This window comes from Triturus cristatus, chromosome 6 (genome assembly GCF_964204655.1).
Source record: "Triturus cristatus chromosome 6, aTriCri1.1, whole genome shotgun sequence".
In the NCBI taxonomy this organism is placed as follows: domain Eukaryota; kingdom Metazoa; phylum Chordata; class Amphibia; order Caudata; family Salamandridae; genus Triturus; species Triturus cristatus.
In genome coordinates, this window is record NC_140589.1 from 654,062,986 (window position 1) to 654,079,752 (window position 16,767).

Sequence of the window (16,767 nt, forward strand, 5' to 3'; positions counted from 1 at the left end):
GCCTCCTCTATCGGCCCTGGTGAGTAACACAAACACAAGAGCATGGCTCATTCTCCATCCCTGCCCGCTTCCACCAGATGTGTTGTTTAACCTTTTCATATTCTCACCTGGTTTTCCAGCTGAAATTACAGATTTGCATTTAGCCACGTACGTGAATTTACGTAGGTCGCGCGCCTCCTGTATAGTACTGCTGTATTAATATTACAATTTACTTCCTGTCTGCTCTGCACACCAGTATGTCATACTCTTTCATCTCTAGTGTTATCATTTCAGTTTTAACAATCTGTTTCTCATCAACTCATGGATTTTGTAAGTAGGGCTCACAGAAATTAGCTTTGGCTTCTTTGTAGATAACCTTAAAGAAGATCATAAAATGTGATATTTTATTTTAGCTATGCCCAGAGTTTTTTTAATAATAAAGTAGTATTTTGCCTATGTATCTTTTTAGCTAAGCACATTAAATGTTTCAAATGATTACAGGCTTTTTGGTTTTGAATTCCATTTTTTCCATGAATACTTAAGAGTATCATTTAGACTGTGGTGCAAGTGCTAAAAACTGGTGCAAACGACAATTTGCCCGTCATAGCACTTATACTCCTGAAGTAATGATCACTAAAAGTTCTCTCTTCTGCATTTGTGCAGGCACATTTCACTTGGTTCTACTTAGTGGTAATTGTCCATGCAAAACAATGAGCATTGATTTAAACAACACAAAAGGCAGTCGTTGTCATGTGTCCAATGGATTCCTTGAGGAAATTGTCATTTTGTATGGGTTCATTCACCTGATCTTTAGCTGCATTTCTTGCTGAAGGCTATGGGGTCTAGTCACAAAGGTAAATCTACGTGTATAGATTTACTACAAGTAAGTTTATTCTTACATTTTTGAGTAACTTTTACTTCTTTAGCTAGTCATCATTTAGAAGTGTAAAGTTACTCAAAAGTGTACACTTACAAGTCCTGACCACATGAAATATGGAGTGAAGTCTCTAAAAAAATCAAACACAACTATAAAGTTACTACTAGTTGTGACTTTTTGACTGTATTTGATGTCCTGCACAGTTGCTGGAGATGTCCGCAATTAGAGCAGTGATCTCTGAATGGTAAAGTATAGGGAACAGTTTAAAAGTTTATCAAGGTTTAAAAAAAAATGTAAAACATATATTTATGTTAAATGGCAATGGGTATTAATAGTATTGTTTTTATTATAGAACAAAATTAAAAAGTGTTACAGCATTAATAACTTAATTTTAAGTAAATCTTTGAATTCTTTAGGCTATATTAAAATTGACATTATTTTGGGGAATTTTAAATTAAGAAAAAAAATCTCTTATACAGTAAATAAAATATATTTTGTATTATACATTGTTAAAAGTGATGAATGGAATTAATTAGAAGGAATGCATTTATTTTTAATATAAGTTAATGTCAACGTTAATTATTTAAATTACAAAGCATTATTAAAATGTTTAAAGCTATATTAAAAAACATGTTTTTATTTTTAGATAATTATTTTAACATATAATTAATTTGTTTATGTTTTTAAATACTTAAAATGATTTAATATAACATTAGTTCCTGTGGGGTTTTAAGTCCGTGCCACCATTTTTTTCTATAGGAGGGTTTTGCCATACCTAGGCGGTGCTTGACTTACTCCAGCACTAAGTTGGAGTACATTTCTGTTTTGTGTCGTTGTTGGTTGTTGTAACTATAGAAGGTCAGTTTGGGAATAGCAATGGGCATACTCTTTTTGGATAGGTGCACATTCCTCCCTAACATTTCCCAAAGCCCTCCTTACTCCTCCCTTTACCTCTCCCCTTTTGTAGTTATTTGTCCCCTTTTTCCACCCACTCCCCTCTATCCATCCCACATTTACTATTAAAACGTATACTTATATTTGTGGATATCTCTGCAGTCGAGGTGGAGATCTCAGGACAGAAAAGATAGGAGAGGCAGAGGTGTAGATTCCACATGTAGGTTTGAAATTAACATTTTGTAGTATGTTTAGTAATAATATAATGATACAAAGAAACATGCTGCAAAATACAGTTCATGAATAGGTACCTATATCAGCTTCTTGTGATGTGCTGAATCCCTTTTACAATTGTATTAATTATTGCAGTCCATGGTATATCTCCTGAGCTTAGACTGATAGCAGAATGCTTGCTATGCTTTATCGAGTCCTATTTTCTGACATCACTACAGTTAAATTTCCAGGTACCAAGACTTACATAGACCCTGAAACCTATGAAGATCCGAGTCGAGCTGTCCATCAATTTGCTAAAGAGCTTGATGCATCTTGTATAAAGATTGAACGAGTGATTGGTGCAGGTAAGACAACTGTTGCTTTACAGATAATGCTGAATTAATCACATTCGCATCAAAATGACATCTGTGATATTAGGAAAGTTGTGAAACTAATTTTAGCAGTGTTGTAAACGAAGAGAGAATAATTAATTTCAAAGTCATGTTTAACAAAATGCAGACATAAAAAATTAAATATCAGAAAACATTTTTCCTTTTGGCATTGTTACTGAAAAAAAACCCATCTATTTTAATATTGTTCTCTAATGTTCATCATCAATGGTAAATAGCATAATTATGGGTTTATTGTGTGGGTTAATGTCCAGTCTCATTCGTTAAGAGACCAGCCCCTTACATAGTCATAATTAACACATCCAAAAAATGATCTTAAATAATACTGTTTAAATTAAGTAGACGTGAAGAATGTTTATGAATCATATTTTATAGTTAGAAAAAGACAAACTGCGTGATTTTGTTAATTAACTCGGTGCATTACCCAGTTTGCACCGGGAACCCCTCAGTGAGTGTGCAAACCATCACAAACAGGGGCAGAGCACTGGGACGATAATATGTCCTCAGTGTTTGAAATCATTAGGGCCTGGTTACAAGTCTGGAGGTCCGAGGACCACCAGACTCGATGTGGCGCGGCAGTGGCGGTCTCACCGCCCGCCCGAATACAACTCGGGTGGTGAGACCACCATGGGAATGCCGCCACTGTCAGGGAACCGCCATTCCCTGGAGGTGGCGGGGCGGCCCAGAGGCTGCCGTGGTCCCGTCAAGCATATTACGAGTTTCCTCTCAACCAGGGTTTTCATGGCAGTTCCTGCTGAATGAAAACCTTGGTGGAGAGGAAACAAAGGGGGCCCTATTGTGTGCCTCCTGCCCTGTGTGTGCACCCAGGGGGGCCCAACATGGCCCCCCTATTTGCATGCACAGCAGTTCCTGCACTGCATGGACTTCACAGTCCATGCCGTGCAGGGACTGTTTTTGGCGTTCCCATTGTGGTGCCTATTTTTAAAGGCACCGCCGTGGGAATACCAAAAGTTTAACTTGTAATCTGATGGGCGGCACAACAATGGGTTAGGTGGGGTGGCAGCGGGGCAGACCAGCCGCCACTCTGTTAGACTCGTAATTTGGCCCATAGAATTATATGGAAAGTAGTATTGCAGTAAGGACCAGGCGGAAGACAGTAACCTCTAAATTAAGTACTTAACAGTATTGGTTCCCCCACACAAAAATAGTTAGCTGTTGCAGATCAGCAAATGTTCTTTATCATTACAGTACCTTTGCTGTGTTGACATTTTCACTTAATATTTAATTGGACTGTTATTGTTTTAACAGTTAACAGTTTTAAAATGCATTTTTGTCAGAATAGTTCATTGAACAAACAAGTAGGGTCACTACAGAATTCCCTTGGATTTTCTTTGCAGGACTGGCATGAAATAGATCTTCGTCTGATGTAGTCTATGGGTTATACTTCTTCCCGTGGACTTGATGGAGCTTGTTTCTCTCTCCTATAAAACAAGCTGTGGCTCTGTTGCCAACTTAAATCATGATACTTGCACAACACAAACGTCAACAAATTAATATTTATTACTAACATATGGGACATTTTTATTGGAAAGTTGAAACGTCTATATTGAAATTAAGTTGAGGCGTAAAGAAAAACCTCCGGTGCTGCAGGTTCCTGAAAAACAATTTTTCATTGCTGTCATAAAATTTTACACAGCAGTGGAAGCCTTGAAAAAATATACTAGTTTGACAAGCACTGTAAATATGAACAACTGTGCTCTTAAAAAAATCAATGAAACTCTGCTAAGATAAATGCTGGTCTACGTGCATAGGTGCCTGATTTTTCATAAATTGATCTTGAGATATGTCAAAGGTAAAGGCCAGCTTTTATTAATGCTGCAAGTGTTTAATAGGCTGAACATTTTACACCTAGAAAGTTAATCACTGAGATACAGTCTCTCTGGACCTTCGTCTGTAATCTAATGATAATGACTGACATGTAAGCACCTTGCAGTTACATGAGTAGATTTGGACCTACCTATTTATTTGATGGCTTTCGACTGAACTTTAGGAAATAATTTCTCAGTGCAATTTCAATGAAAATTTCACCTCGAGGGAACAATATAGAGCGCAATAAGCAGAATAAATCCTCCGCATGCAAAGTGGGAGTGGGCAGGATCTGCTGGAGCAGGTAGCAAGCATATGAGGCATCAGTGTGTCATGACGATATATCCCCAAGGTATGCTGCAAGCACAACCACATGCTAATCCCTGAAAGAATCTTGAAACTTTAAAAACTATTCTAAACATGTGGGTATATCTCTCTTTGAAGATGTCAATGTGTTTGTGAGACAGAGAGATCACCCACTATTGTTCCAGGGTATATTATCCTTACCCAGCATTGTTTGGACTCATTTACCACATGGATTCCTTGATTGGATATGGCAACATTTTCCTCTTCTTTCACAGGTTTTGCAAACTGTATTTTGGATTGCAGCAGCACACTCTTAACCTCACTCATGTCATCCGAATGAATGGAGGAATATTACACCTCAGTCAAGCCAAAGGTGGTTTGAAACATTTGCTATTGGTTGTGCAATTTTCTATTTTTTGCTTCTCATCTCCGTGGCAAGGAAACATGCCCAGATGCTCTTTGATTCTGTGGTATCAGGCATCAGATGAGACTGTGACTCCACAGACCCCAGGCCATTTGCAAGAGATGAGGGTGATCATCAGTTTGTCACTGAAAGTCCTTCCCCCTGCATTCTCAAACTAAGCTTTGGTGATCAATGTATCTTCTGGAGGAAACCTTCACCTTTCTTATCACCTTTCATAGATAAGATACATACTTGGAAACACCAAAGTGTGTTAAAACTCCTTGTTTGATTAGTGCCTGAAGAATGAGCTGTCCTGCAAAAATAAATTAATAATAATATGCATAGGTTGTATTCGTTCTTCGAGGGAGATTACAAACATACTGTTATCACCTGGAAGTATTTGGAGTCCGGGGAATTGTTGCAAAGGTGGCAATCAACCTTCTCAATGTATACTTTTTTTGCACAGTGGGCACAGATATGCCCCCATGACCCCTCTAACTTGGCATGAAAAGATCATGGTTCTGCAAGCTTGTGGATTCATTCAAGTCATAAGATTATACCAGTGGACGGCATACTTAGTAGGACTGGATGAAAATGTAATTACGCTAGAGGAAGTGGTGTAATTCTGGTAATTTTGCATAACAAAATGTACGTGAAATTACCAATAATATTACATTACTCCACATGGCGTAATTTCGGGGAGAAATGCAAGATATACCATACGGGTACGTTTTTAACGTGAGCCGCAGCCGCGGTCCGTGGAGGGAGTTCCGTGGGGCGGAAAGGCGGGGCGGGGGAGGGGCAGGGTGGGGGGTACTAAACTCCGGAATATGGATAATTTGAGGTAAGTAAACAATTACATAAATAAAACGAATTTTGTAGTGCGCGCTACATCGCATTTTGTGATGCAGCGCGCGTTACGAAATTCGTTTTATTTATTTAATTGTTTACTTACCTCCAATTATCCATATTCTGGTGTTTAGTACCCCCCACCCTGCCCCTCCCCCGCCCCGCCTTTCCGCCCCACGGAACTCCCTCCACGGACCGCGGCTGGTGAGCCGCATTTAAGGTACATCTTTACCCAAGTGGACCATTCGGTTAATTTCTTAGTGCAGAACTATAAATTTGAAAGCAAATGGCAGTTATTGAATGCGAGTGGCAGTTCCTTTAATTTGGGTGGTCAATAAACATTTCAAATAGATTGTTTTTACCCGAGCAGACTATTTGGGTAATTATTAAATGCAAAACTGCTAATTCAAATGTGACAGCAGTGTTTGACAATGCTAGCAACAGAAAATCAACTTGAAATTACATTTTCGAGTTGAATCTTGACCCGAACAAACTGTTTGAGCAATTTTTTTCAGTGGGAGATGCATTTTTGCTAAGTTATACATACCTTTGCATAATTTACAGGTAAATTCTTTGAATTACCCAACCCACAATTACATGAGTTACACTCACTCCTTATACATAGCCCTAGATCTCCACTACCCTTGTTATGTGACCATTCTATGTAGCTCCTGTCACTTTAAGGCTAAGGTGTCAGAATGTCAGCTGCCTTGCAGTGTTTCCTGCAGCTTCGTGCAGTGCAAAGCCAAAACTTGCTATCTGAAAATACGTGGCGACTTGCATGTTCACTAAATGCAGGTGTACAACATTGACTTGTGTATACCACACAGGGAAATCCCCGCCTTCTTGTAGCACTACTGTTTTGTGCATCACTGCTGGAAAGTGCAACATTCATAGATTATCATTAGTTATCCATAACAGGGCATTTTCTCTGTCCCTTATTAGAATGTGAGCAAAAGTTTGAGCATTTGGAAAATAGATTTTCTTTAGATCTTCGATCATTTGCTTCAAAGCAGGTATTGGGTGTTTTATTGCACACTCTTAACATTGCCTTTTTTGTGCAAATCTCCTACCCGAAATTGTGTATGATAAGTTGAACAAATCTGGAGAGTGATAGACACCTTTCTGTTTTTTAGGTGAGTTTGGTGAGGTTTGCAGTGGTCGTTTGAAACTCCCAGGAAAGAGAGATGTTGCTGTCGCCATAAAGACTCTGAAAGTTGGCTTTACAGAAAAACAAAGAAGAGACTTCCTCTGCGAAGCCAGCATCATGGGCCAGTTCGATCATCCAAATGTTGTCCATTTGGAAGGAGTTGTGACTAGAGGTGAGTGACGCCTCAATTTCTACTGCATGAAATAGCTGTTTGTATTATATACCACATATGAAACTTCATGTCTTGGGTGTTCTCTTCTCGAGAGTTACTTTGTCAAGTAGTGTACTTATCACTTGCCTTACCCATGTGTTTCTTGGCGCTACAGAGAGTGCAATTGCAATATTGCTCGCTTGTATGGGTAAAAGTCAGGTCGGCTTCTTACTGATTTTCCCCATGTGTTTCTTTACTGAAAGCAAAAGAAAGATGGTTTCTGTGCTTTGCAGCTTGAACGCAGAAGGGTTTGTCTCCCAGTTTAAGGAGAACAGTCTGAAGTTGTAGGGTCACTGACTGGGGTGATACAAATTAAATGCTTGTGCTAGAAGTTAAGCACCCAACTATTGAATGTAGATTCTCTTGCCTAAAGGACCAGAAACTGTATTGTCATCGTGTACTGAATACACCCCGACCGCAGCCCAAAAATCATTACTGACTCTGTGATGTAGCTGAGAGTGGACAGGCAAATATTTTTTTTATTTCCATGGTGCCCATAAACATTGCATGAAAAGTGAAGAGCTGTTTTAGAAGGTGTAGATGACGGATAGACCCACTGGGAACTTATTTTCTCTAGATCCGTTGGTGAGAGATTGCGACGTAAGATGAGCTGTACCAAGGTTCTAATTTTCATCATAAATGAATTGCATGGATACATGTATGGTCTTCAGGTAGTTTCTCATTGCAGACCCCTTAGACCATTTCTAGTCTTTTGTTTCTCGAAACGAGGTGTTTTGCAATGTGTAGTCCTGGTTTTGTCTTTGCATAACCTTCACTACAGATACTATAATGCTCTGTCTTGAGGGATAAAGAAAATATTAGTGGTAGGCGTTGTAAATTGGTGAGGTGCTACTAGTTAGTATACCTGATCAAACCAGGCACGAAAAGCACCAGATACTGCTGACTTCTGATGATGTGTTCACCTGATGTATAACACAGTACTGCCCAAGGGGGCTAACTTTGCTGATGTGTTTAGAACTTTTCAAAGAGAAAATTAGCAGCCCTGCAAGGGCACACTGTTTTTTTTTTTTAGAAGATTCTGAAACGAAAACACTGAAACTGGTGTTTTCCATTTTAGCAAATTATATATTGTTTGTGCACAGGGAAGAATGCATTGTTGCCTTCCACAAAATTAGAATTTTCCTCTGAAGGAGAGCATTCCTTACTTTACAGGCCAGGATTTCCGAGAAGTTAATGGGTGTCTTACGTCCTTTGCTTATTTTGAGCTGTATGTTGGCACCTCTTAAAGATGTGCCTAAGTATGTCTCTTCAAAGGAAACCAAAATAAGTTTTATTTTTATTCATTTTGTGTTCCACACCAGGGTCACATATAAGCCATCAAGTCGTGGACCCCCTGTGGGGTTGCAGGTGGACAGACCCTGTGTGTTGAGCTGTTCTGTTGTTTAGCTGTCAGACTCGTGTGTTTTTTTTATACAGTTTGAGGCCAGTCTACTTTCGTTTACTGCATGTATTCAAACCGGAAGTACTAATCCTGGTTTTATTGAAAAGCTCTCGTGTAAAAATGTATACACTATTCATGTAATGACATATTTAATTCATTAGCTGTTACTCAGAATATCACTGCTAGTTAGTGTATGCCCTATGCCTATTCATGTCACCTGACCAGAAAACAAAATGGCGCTCTAGGTGTTGGGAGATTTTAGGTTTGTGCTTTGATACCAATGAGTCATACAGGTTCTCGTGGCATTATTTGGCTCCTTCTGATTGCGGGAGTTTTTCTTTCCGTATTTACATTTAATCAAAAAATAAATAAATAAGAAGGATATTTGGTATAAACGTTCTGTTCTCATACAATACTATGTCTCTTAACTTCAGGAAAACCGGTTATGATAGTGATCGAATTCATGGAAAATGGAGCCTTGGATGCATTTCTGAGGGTGAGTATATGATGAAAACATGTTCTTACGCATATCAGTTCCATCACACTCTGAAATCCAGATCACAAGTTTAAAACCACATATAAATGGTATTCTGAAAGATGCATTGTTAAGCAATATTATCCGAAAAGGCATGCATTAGTTTTATCCCAGACTTCAGTCACAATGTTTTTGGAACACTCCCAGTGAGCAGTAACGTTTTAAATTAATTCAGAAGAAAAGTACAATGAGTCAAAAATCTCAGACAGGCCAGACTCCTTCTAGTAATTCAAAAAGTCATTCAGATCTTCAGGAAGAGATGTCCCCCAGTAATGTTCCTTACTATCCTGATATGGGTAAATCATATTTTATTTTCACTTTCTACTGTATGAGCATCTAGCTCAAGAGAAGGCCCAGGTCCAGATATATGATAGGCCCCTTTGCGACTGCAAAATAGGTTTGTGCAAGGTACAAACCCTATTTTGCGAGTTGTTAATAGGGTTTGCAACTCACTATTAGGAAGGGTCGTGCCAAGGGCGTCCCTTCCTAATTGTGAGTCACACTTCTATGTACGACTGTTTTGCGACCGCAATTCACCGCAGTTTACCACCTATTTCAAAAAGGTGGTAAGCTGCTCGCAAACGGGAAGGGGTCCACAGTGGATCCCTTCCCCTTTGTGACTGGCAGCAAAACATATTTTTAAGAGCAGGTAGTGATCCCACGGACCACTGCCTGCTCTGAAAAAATGAATCAGAAACGTTTCATTTTTCTTTTTTAAATGCATCCCCTTTTCCTTTAAACAAAATAACTGCTTTATTTAAAAAGCAGTAACAGAAATGGTGGTCTGCTGTCCCCAGCAGGCCACCATACTTGTGAGTGCTTGCCATTCCCAATGGGGTTGCAAATTGTGACCTGCTTCATGAATATTAATGAGGCATGTCTTTGCGACCCCATTAGGAATCGCAAAGTGTCTGAGACAGTGTTGTACATTCCATTTTGCTAGTCGCAAATTGCGAGTCGCAAAACAATATCATTTGTGACTTGCAAAATGGAAGGGTCGTACATCTGGCCCATAGTCTCTGAAAAAGAAGGGTGCATTCTCAGTTTCTACATACAATGCTTGATCCTGGCCCACTAGCCAGCAACTACTTAAACGTACTTGTCAAGGATGCTGCAATACATTTCGAACTCTCTTTACTGTAAGTGTAATAGGTTCTGTCGTTGTTGTAGGGAACCAGTAAGCAAGACTATTGTTCAGACCTAGGCCTATATTTATATACATTTTCAACTTTCTATAGGTTTGTTATGCCTAGTAAGTGTAAGTACACTTTACAAGTAATGAGTGACATACAATAAACAAAAACATTTCCTGAAGCAAAGAAAGCAGGAAGAAGTTATCATCGAGAAAGAAGGAAAGTTGAAACAAACTGGTTATAGGTACATTCTGTTCATCTAGCCATAATAGAAGTCAAGTACTTCTGTGGAACTATTTTCCTTATCGAACAATGTTAAATAGTTTTTTGTCTTAACCATATCCATGTTTCATGAATCGAGTTTGAATCCACGCCAACCATCGATAATAAGTATGCTACAAAGAAAACATACTTTTCATTATTATCTATTCTGCTCGAAAAGCAAGGAAGGTTGATTTCATATTTGTACCCGGTGCCTATCATTGGTCACAAAAGCAGTATTGCACAAGGATAAAAAAAGGAGCTTGGGACTCACAGCTAATGCACTCTCAGCCTTCCATTTTAACTAGGAGAGTTATCTCCTTGCATTCTTTCCCAAGTGAAGAGCCTCTGTGGCAAACAAGATCAATCACATCTTGGATGTTAGAGGGCTCTAATATTCTGTCTGGGTAGCGTAAAATATATTAGAATATCATCAAAGGTTGGTTTCACTTTATCCGTTGATTTTGAGGTAAGTTTGTGAGTGAATATTTGAAAGTACCTGTATTCTCACAACCGTGCCAGGGACTGTCCATCCTGAGCCTTCCTGGTTGTAATGTAAAGAATTTGGGGCTCATTACGATGTTGGGTGTAATCACTTCCGCCAACACTGACTCGGTCGTGAGACCGCCCGACAACCAGTCATCAGTCCCAACCGCCCCATTAGGATGCAACCAAACACTGTTGAGTCGCATTCCTATATTTCACTATGGGAGCATGCATTACGGCCATAAACCGGTCATAATGCATGCTCCCATAGTGAAATGGGAGGTGCAGTTCATCCCTGCACCACGTGGCAGGCACCTGAAGGTGCCTGCCACAAGGTGCAGGGATCAACAGGGGCCTCCAACCGGAGGTTGTACACCAAAGGGGGCCCTGCTGGGGCCCCCTAATACGCTTTCTGACATGGTTTCCATGTCAGACAGACCGGCATGAAAACCATGTCGGAAACCGTGTATTGTAATCTCAAGGGCGGTAAGAGCCGCCCTTGAGATTATAGGCTGCATTCCGACTGGTGGACTGGCTCTCTGAGCCTGGCGGAAGCCAGCCGGAGCCTGAATGACTGGTCAGATTTCTTTCCGACTGCCTCCATCAAAATGAGGCGGTCGGAAAGGAATCTGACCGGACCATTACAATGCGGCCCTAAGGGCTCCGACCTTTACAGGCTGTATCACAATAGACCCCAAAGTGTTAACTTATCGAAAGCATCTTTAACCATCCAGAGAAGCTTCACACATTGGTGAGACTTCTGTGTGCCCACGAACTATCCCCTGAAGTGCTGGGCCTTCCGGGAGAGTGTGGGGATTGGGTAGATTGGCCCCACACAATACCTTTCATAACGATATGGATAAGCATCAAAGAAAAGCAACTGCATTAGGTTAATACATGCACATAACTGTCCATCTGGATGGAATCGTTTTCCACACCACCAGAGTGAAAGCTGCTTTTGTTGCAATTCAGGGGCATATGCCCATCTGCTAGAGAAAAACAAGATGGCTTTTGAGCAGGGCCACGAACACATGGGACAATTGCACAATGCAATTTTGGCTTCATTTTTTACTTCATTGTACTTAGCTAGTTGCACCAGTTTTCACACTGACGACTTAGCGGTAGTGTTAGCGCGCACTGTGAATGAAGTGGGTTAGGGCTCCGATATTTATTACATAGTTAATAATGTGTCAGATAAATAATTTATACATGTGAAGTGGTGGGAGCGTATATCTCACACAAATGCTTTAAGGAGTAGCATTATATAGACGTGTCCTTCCAGTACTTTGTCGAGAGTTTTTGTTGGCATGCACACAAAGACATATGCAAGTATATTGCACCCATTTCCAGTTCATTCCGGCCTAACCAAATAAACACAATGATCTTCTGCTTTAGAAATGTTTGGAATGGTTGACCTCACCTTCAAAATCTAAGCGGTCAGGATCCACCCAGACCATGCCGTTTGTAAAAGTCCAAACACTAAACGCCCAGGGAACAAACTCACAGGTAAAGGGGTGGCTTGGAAGCTCTCCTCATCATACATGGTCATCCGTCCATTTTAAAGGCATGCTGCTAACCTCAAGCATTCACACATTCTATACCACATCCACCTTCCCAAAAGCATCCTCCATGAAGCCCATAAGCAAGCTGCACATCTTAGCTGGGTGATGGGATTCTAACCACAGTACAATCTCCCTTGACTCTTTCAGAAACATGATGGACAATTCACGGCCATTCAGCTGGTGGGGATGCTGAGAGGCATCGCCGCTGGCATGAGGTACCTGGCCGACATGGGATATGTGCACAGAGACCTGGCGGCCCGGAACATCCTTGTCAACAGCAACCTTGTCTGTAAAGTGTCTGACTTCGGTCTCTCCAGGGTAATAGAAGATGACCAAGAAGCTGTCTACACCACTACAGTAAGACATGATGACTTTTAAATGAAAAACGGGGGTGGGGGATATTTGGGGATTTGTATGCGTCACAGTTTATTCATGAGCCGCACGATTTAGTATCCTTTACGCTGAGAGTAAATATGCCTTCTGCAGTTACCCTGAGCCACACGTTAATATTTTAGCAGAACTGAAAAAACGGATTATTCTGCATTTTAAAAGTAAATACATTTCATAGTGTCACCCAGATCAAGGGCTAATAATTTGATTTGGATTAAAATAGTTAATACATTCTGTAGGAATGTCATAATAAAGCATACAGGACGTTCACCTTTAAGACCCTCATTATGAGGATTGTGGAAAATTGACTTTTCACATACAGATTGATTGATGATGTGGAGTACAATAATTACCGGATATGGTAATACTATGTTATTTACCAGACGGGTTGGAGTACACCTTTATTGATGTTTGCAACTCAGAATGAGCGTAGCATTGGAACTGGTGTTTGTGCTTCGCTTTCCATTTTTCTCCTCATTTCGAGGGTTTTTCCCAGGCTACCTGAAGGTGCTAGTCCTCTCACATAACTCATATTCCAGGAAATTTAGCCGGAGTTCCTAAAAGATATTAATATTCTCCTTAGGCATGTGAGATAGACAAGGCCCAGTGTTTTAATCACCTTCCGATCAATTAATCACCTTCCGATCAATGTAGAAATTACTTGTTGGTTGTTGTAGACTTTCTGTTGAAATGTGTTTAACAGCTGTAACCAAGAAGTCCCTGCTATGGTGATGGCTAAATATTGGTCCCATGTGATTGGCCGTTAATATGAGAAGCTAAGAAATACAGTTCAATGAGCACCTGAGTTCCCACTTTGAGCCAACACTTGAAGCTCAGCTATCAAGAGCCATTCTGCTTCCCCCACGCACGTGGGCACCTCTTCCACACATTTTGAAAAGAGTGTAAGCCATTTCACCAACGTGTCATAGACCATGTCCTTTTTTTCTTTATGCATTGTGTTATTTATTTATAAAGCGTGTGCACACCTGAAGCCTTCTTGCCATGAAAATAACTGATCCCATTTATGTACTACTGGCCTGTTTTTGGATTCACAGTTAGTATTATCCTACCATCCGGGTAAAAATAAACACTATGTGGTGTGTACTTAAATGCTTGTCGTCAGCATAGCGACACTTCTGGTTACAGCTAGAGATGGGTACGATATAACCGCCCTGTCCAGCGCCCTTACACTTTCTGGTGTAAGGGTGAGGAAGCATGGGATGTACGCAGTGATCAGACTATGGCTGTCAAGGGATGTGCTTCTATTGTGCCTGGCCTGCTTCATTGTCCACAGGCGGTGGTGTCTGTGCACCACTAGTGTACACCATTCAACGCTCACCTGCAGGGAGCGTTGTGAATTCCACATTTTCTCACCCAAAAACATTTGCCCAAGAATAAATATGCTTTTGGGAATTATCTGCATTTGCTTAACTGTTATAAAGTTACATAGAGTATGCTTTCAATTAAAAAAAAAAAAATCAATGGCATTGATGCACCTTGCTGATTCAAGTTCCCGTTTTTAAACAGGGTGGGAAAATTCCAGTGCGTTGGACAGCCCCAGAAGCCATCCAGTACCGCAAATTTACATCTGCCAGTGATGTGTGGAGCTATGGAATTGTTATGTGGGAAGTAATGTCGTATGGAGAGAGGCCATACTGGGACATGTCCAATCAAGATGTATGTATTTCAAAATGTAGATCTTATTAACAACAATGTTTAAAGCTTGCATGCTACGTTTCACTGTTTTTGGTTTGAGGAGAGTTTTACAATTTCAGGCCTCGTTGGTGGAGTTGGGTGTTGTGGTGAGCCAACTGTTGACTCCTGATTGTGGCCTGTTCCAGTTCTAGGGGAGCGGGTCTTACAAACTTTCGATGAATCATTCATTACGGTTAGTGGATCCTGTGTTCTAGCTCACAGTCAGCGTCTCACTGGCAGTGTGCTCCCTCACCCAGTTTCAGCGCATTCCTAGTGACTGTGTAGTCATATGGCATGTTACTATTTAGGTATTAATCTCCTCCACATTACATTTTTGGATTGCGTAGACTACAGGGATTGGCCAGCTTTTCTTCCGCTCTCTCCCTAATGTGTATCGTTAGCTAGAGAGCCAACAGTTTGAGGAAGAGTTAGAAGGAACTAGAGGTAGACACTGTCTGTTGCACGTCAGATTTTCTGTTTGGGTTTTAGCAACACATTGTCGAACAGACCAGTAACTAACACTATATATAGAGTTGGCATTGGGCCTGCCCCTTTCACCCAGTATCCTTATTCGATCAGTCTTCCAGCTATTGGCTGGAGACTTTGTCAATCACATCTTGGCTCGGCCCACTGGGGTATTCATATTTCTTCTAATACCATTGGCTGTTTGGCTATAACCTTCCATTTCCACTCAAGTGCTAGAATTGAACTACACAAGGGACTATATTACAACTATTGCACTCTTGGTCCGCTCAGGATGGCTCCACTTCGAGTGTTTCGCTCTAAAGCGTTAAAACATTAAACCCAGGACTATTGACTTTCCAAATGCTTTTTTGGAGGTTGGGCCTTGTGGGAGGCTAGGGATACTAGATTCCGAGAGAGAAGCTCCTGGTTGCTAAAACATAATCCTTGCTTAGTAATGTATTTTATTTTAACAATGGACATAAATCATTTTAGGAAAAAGAAACCAAATGTCGGGTTCGGAAACAGATTGTGTAGTTGCTTACCTTTGACAGGGCTCAGTACCACACATTCCATGGACTGTCAAAATATGGTTAACGAAATCCTTGGGGCAATGAACGAGAACTATTTTCATTCCCAAGACACCGTCTAGAGTTTCGTGGGTTTTGACAGATTTCCTATGCAGTGGATCCAAGAATAAAGGCATCTGACGCGACATGAATATCTGCACTGCAAGGGATGTGGAAACGTACAAAATGCAAAAACACTTTGTTTTGCAATTTATAATAACAGGAATTGTTCATAGCACGCTTGGTATTGTACTATATGTCAGTCATAATGACTTCACATCATTGTTAAGTAAACTTCAAGTACTAGAAAAAATATATAAATGCGAATGGCACGAAAATAAAGAAATACATTTATTGACTGAAATATACCACTGTAAAGTCAAGAACACTCAAAGCTTTGATTGTTTTTGAAGGATAGTCAATTAAATGGTATTAATATGTAAGTAATGCAGTTTTGGCGTGACTGCAAACATTGTGCACTTAAAAGATACCCACTGCTTTTTGTGCTTTAAGTAACTTGCATTTGTATAATTACTGTTTGCTTTCACACCACTTTAACGTTAATTACAGTCACTTTAGTTAAAACGTTACAATCCCAAATCCGCCCTTTTCCATCTTCTTGCACTTACTAGATATGTATGCTTATGGTGACGGCTTCTTTCTCTGCCCATGCTGCAACACCATCTTTCACCGCACACACAACAGACCGCCAAATGCACAATACCAAGGCAGAAAGACATACTCACTTCAGATTTGGCTTGGGTTTAAAAAAAAACTTTCCATGTCTGTCTTAAGAGCCTCCATCCAAATCCTGGACCTTCCCCACGTGCACACTCGCAACACCCTAGTCAATGACTTTCAAGACTTTTTTCCGGCTCCACTGAAATCCATCTTGCTTGGTGCTCCATCACTGATCAGAGGTCTACAGATGCTCAGTGGAATCCCTCCCTTCCTAACGGACCTGCCCTTCCTGATGTACAGACCACGCCAGCTACAAGACCTGTAGCGCCACCTATTGAACAGTAGCACCCAACACAGCACCCACCTTACCTGACAGAAAAACTGACTATCCCACAAAGCCATGCAATCGCCAGACCCGAAGCCCAGAGGTTCAAAAGGAAAAGACCAGAAGACAAATGGTTCTAGCTGTTCA

General features: G+C 40.5%; 1 protein-coding gene across 4 annotated transcripts in view; it reads left to right on the top strand.

Annotated features, from left to right (window-relative positions):
* EPHA7 (EPH receptor A7) overlaps positions 1–16,767 on the top strand; it is a 213,461-nt gene that overhangs the window by 184,150 nt on the left and 12,544 nt on the right. The window contains exons 10-15 of one of the 4 annotated variants that reach the window (XM_085611142.1): positions 2,203–2,328; positions 6,895–7,080; positions 8,956–9,017; positions 12,332–12,442; positions 12,646–12,855; positions 14,416–14,565. In XM_085611142.1, the coding sequence (XP_085467268.1) occupies positions 2,203–2,328; positions 6,895–7,080; positions 8,956–9,017; positions 12,332–12,442; positions 12,646–12,855; positions 14,416–14,565 (845 nt within the window). The remainder of the gene's footprint in view (positions 1–2,202; positions 2,329–6,894; positions 7,081–8,955; positions 9,018–12,331; positions 12,443–12,645; positions 12,856–14,415; positions 14,566–16,767) is intronic. The other 3 variants (XM_085611143.1, XM_085611144.1, XM_085611145.1) reach the window with 3 other exon arrangements.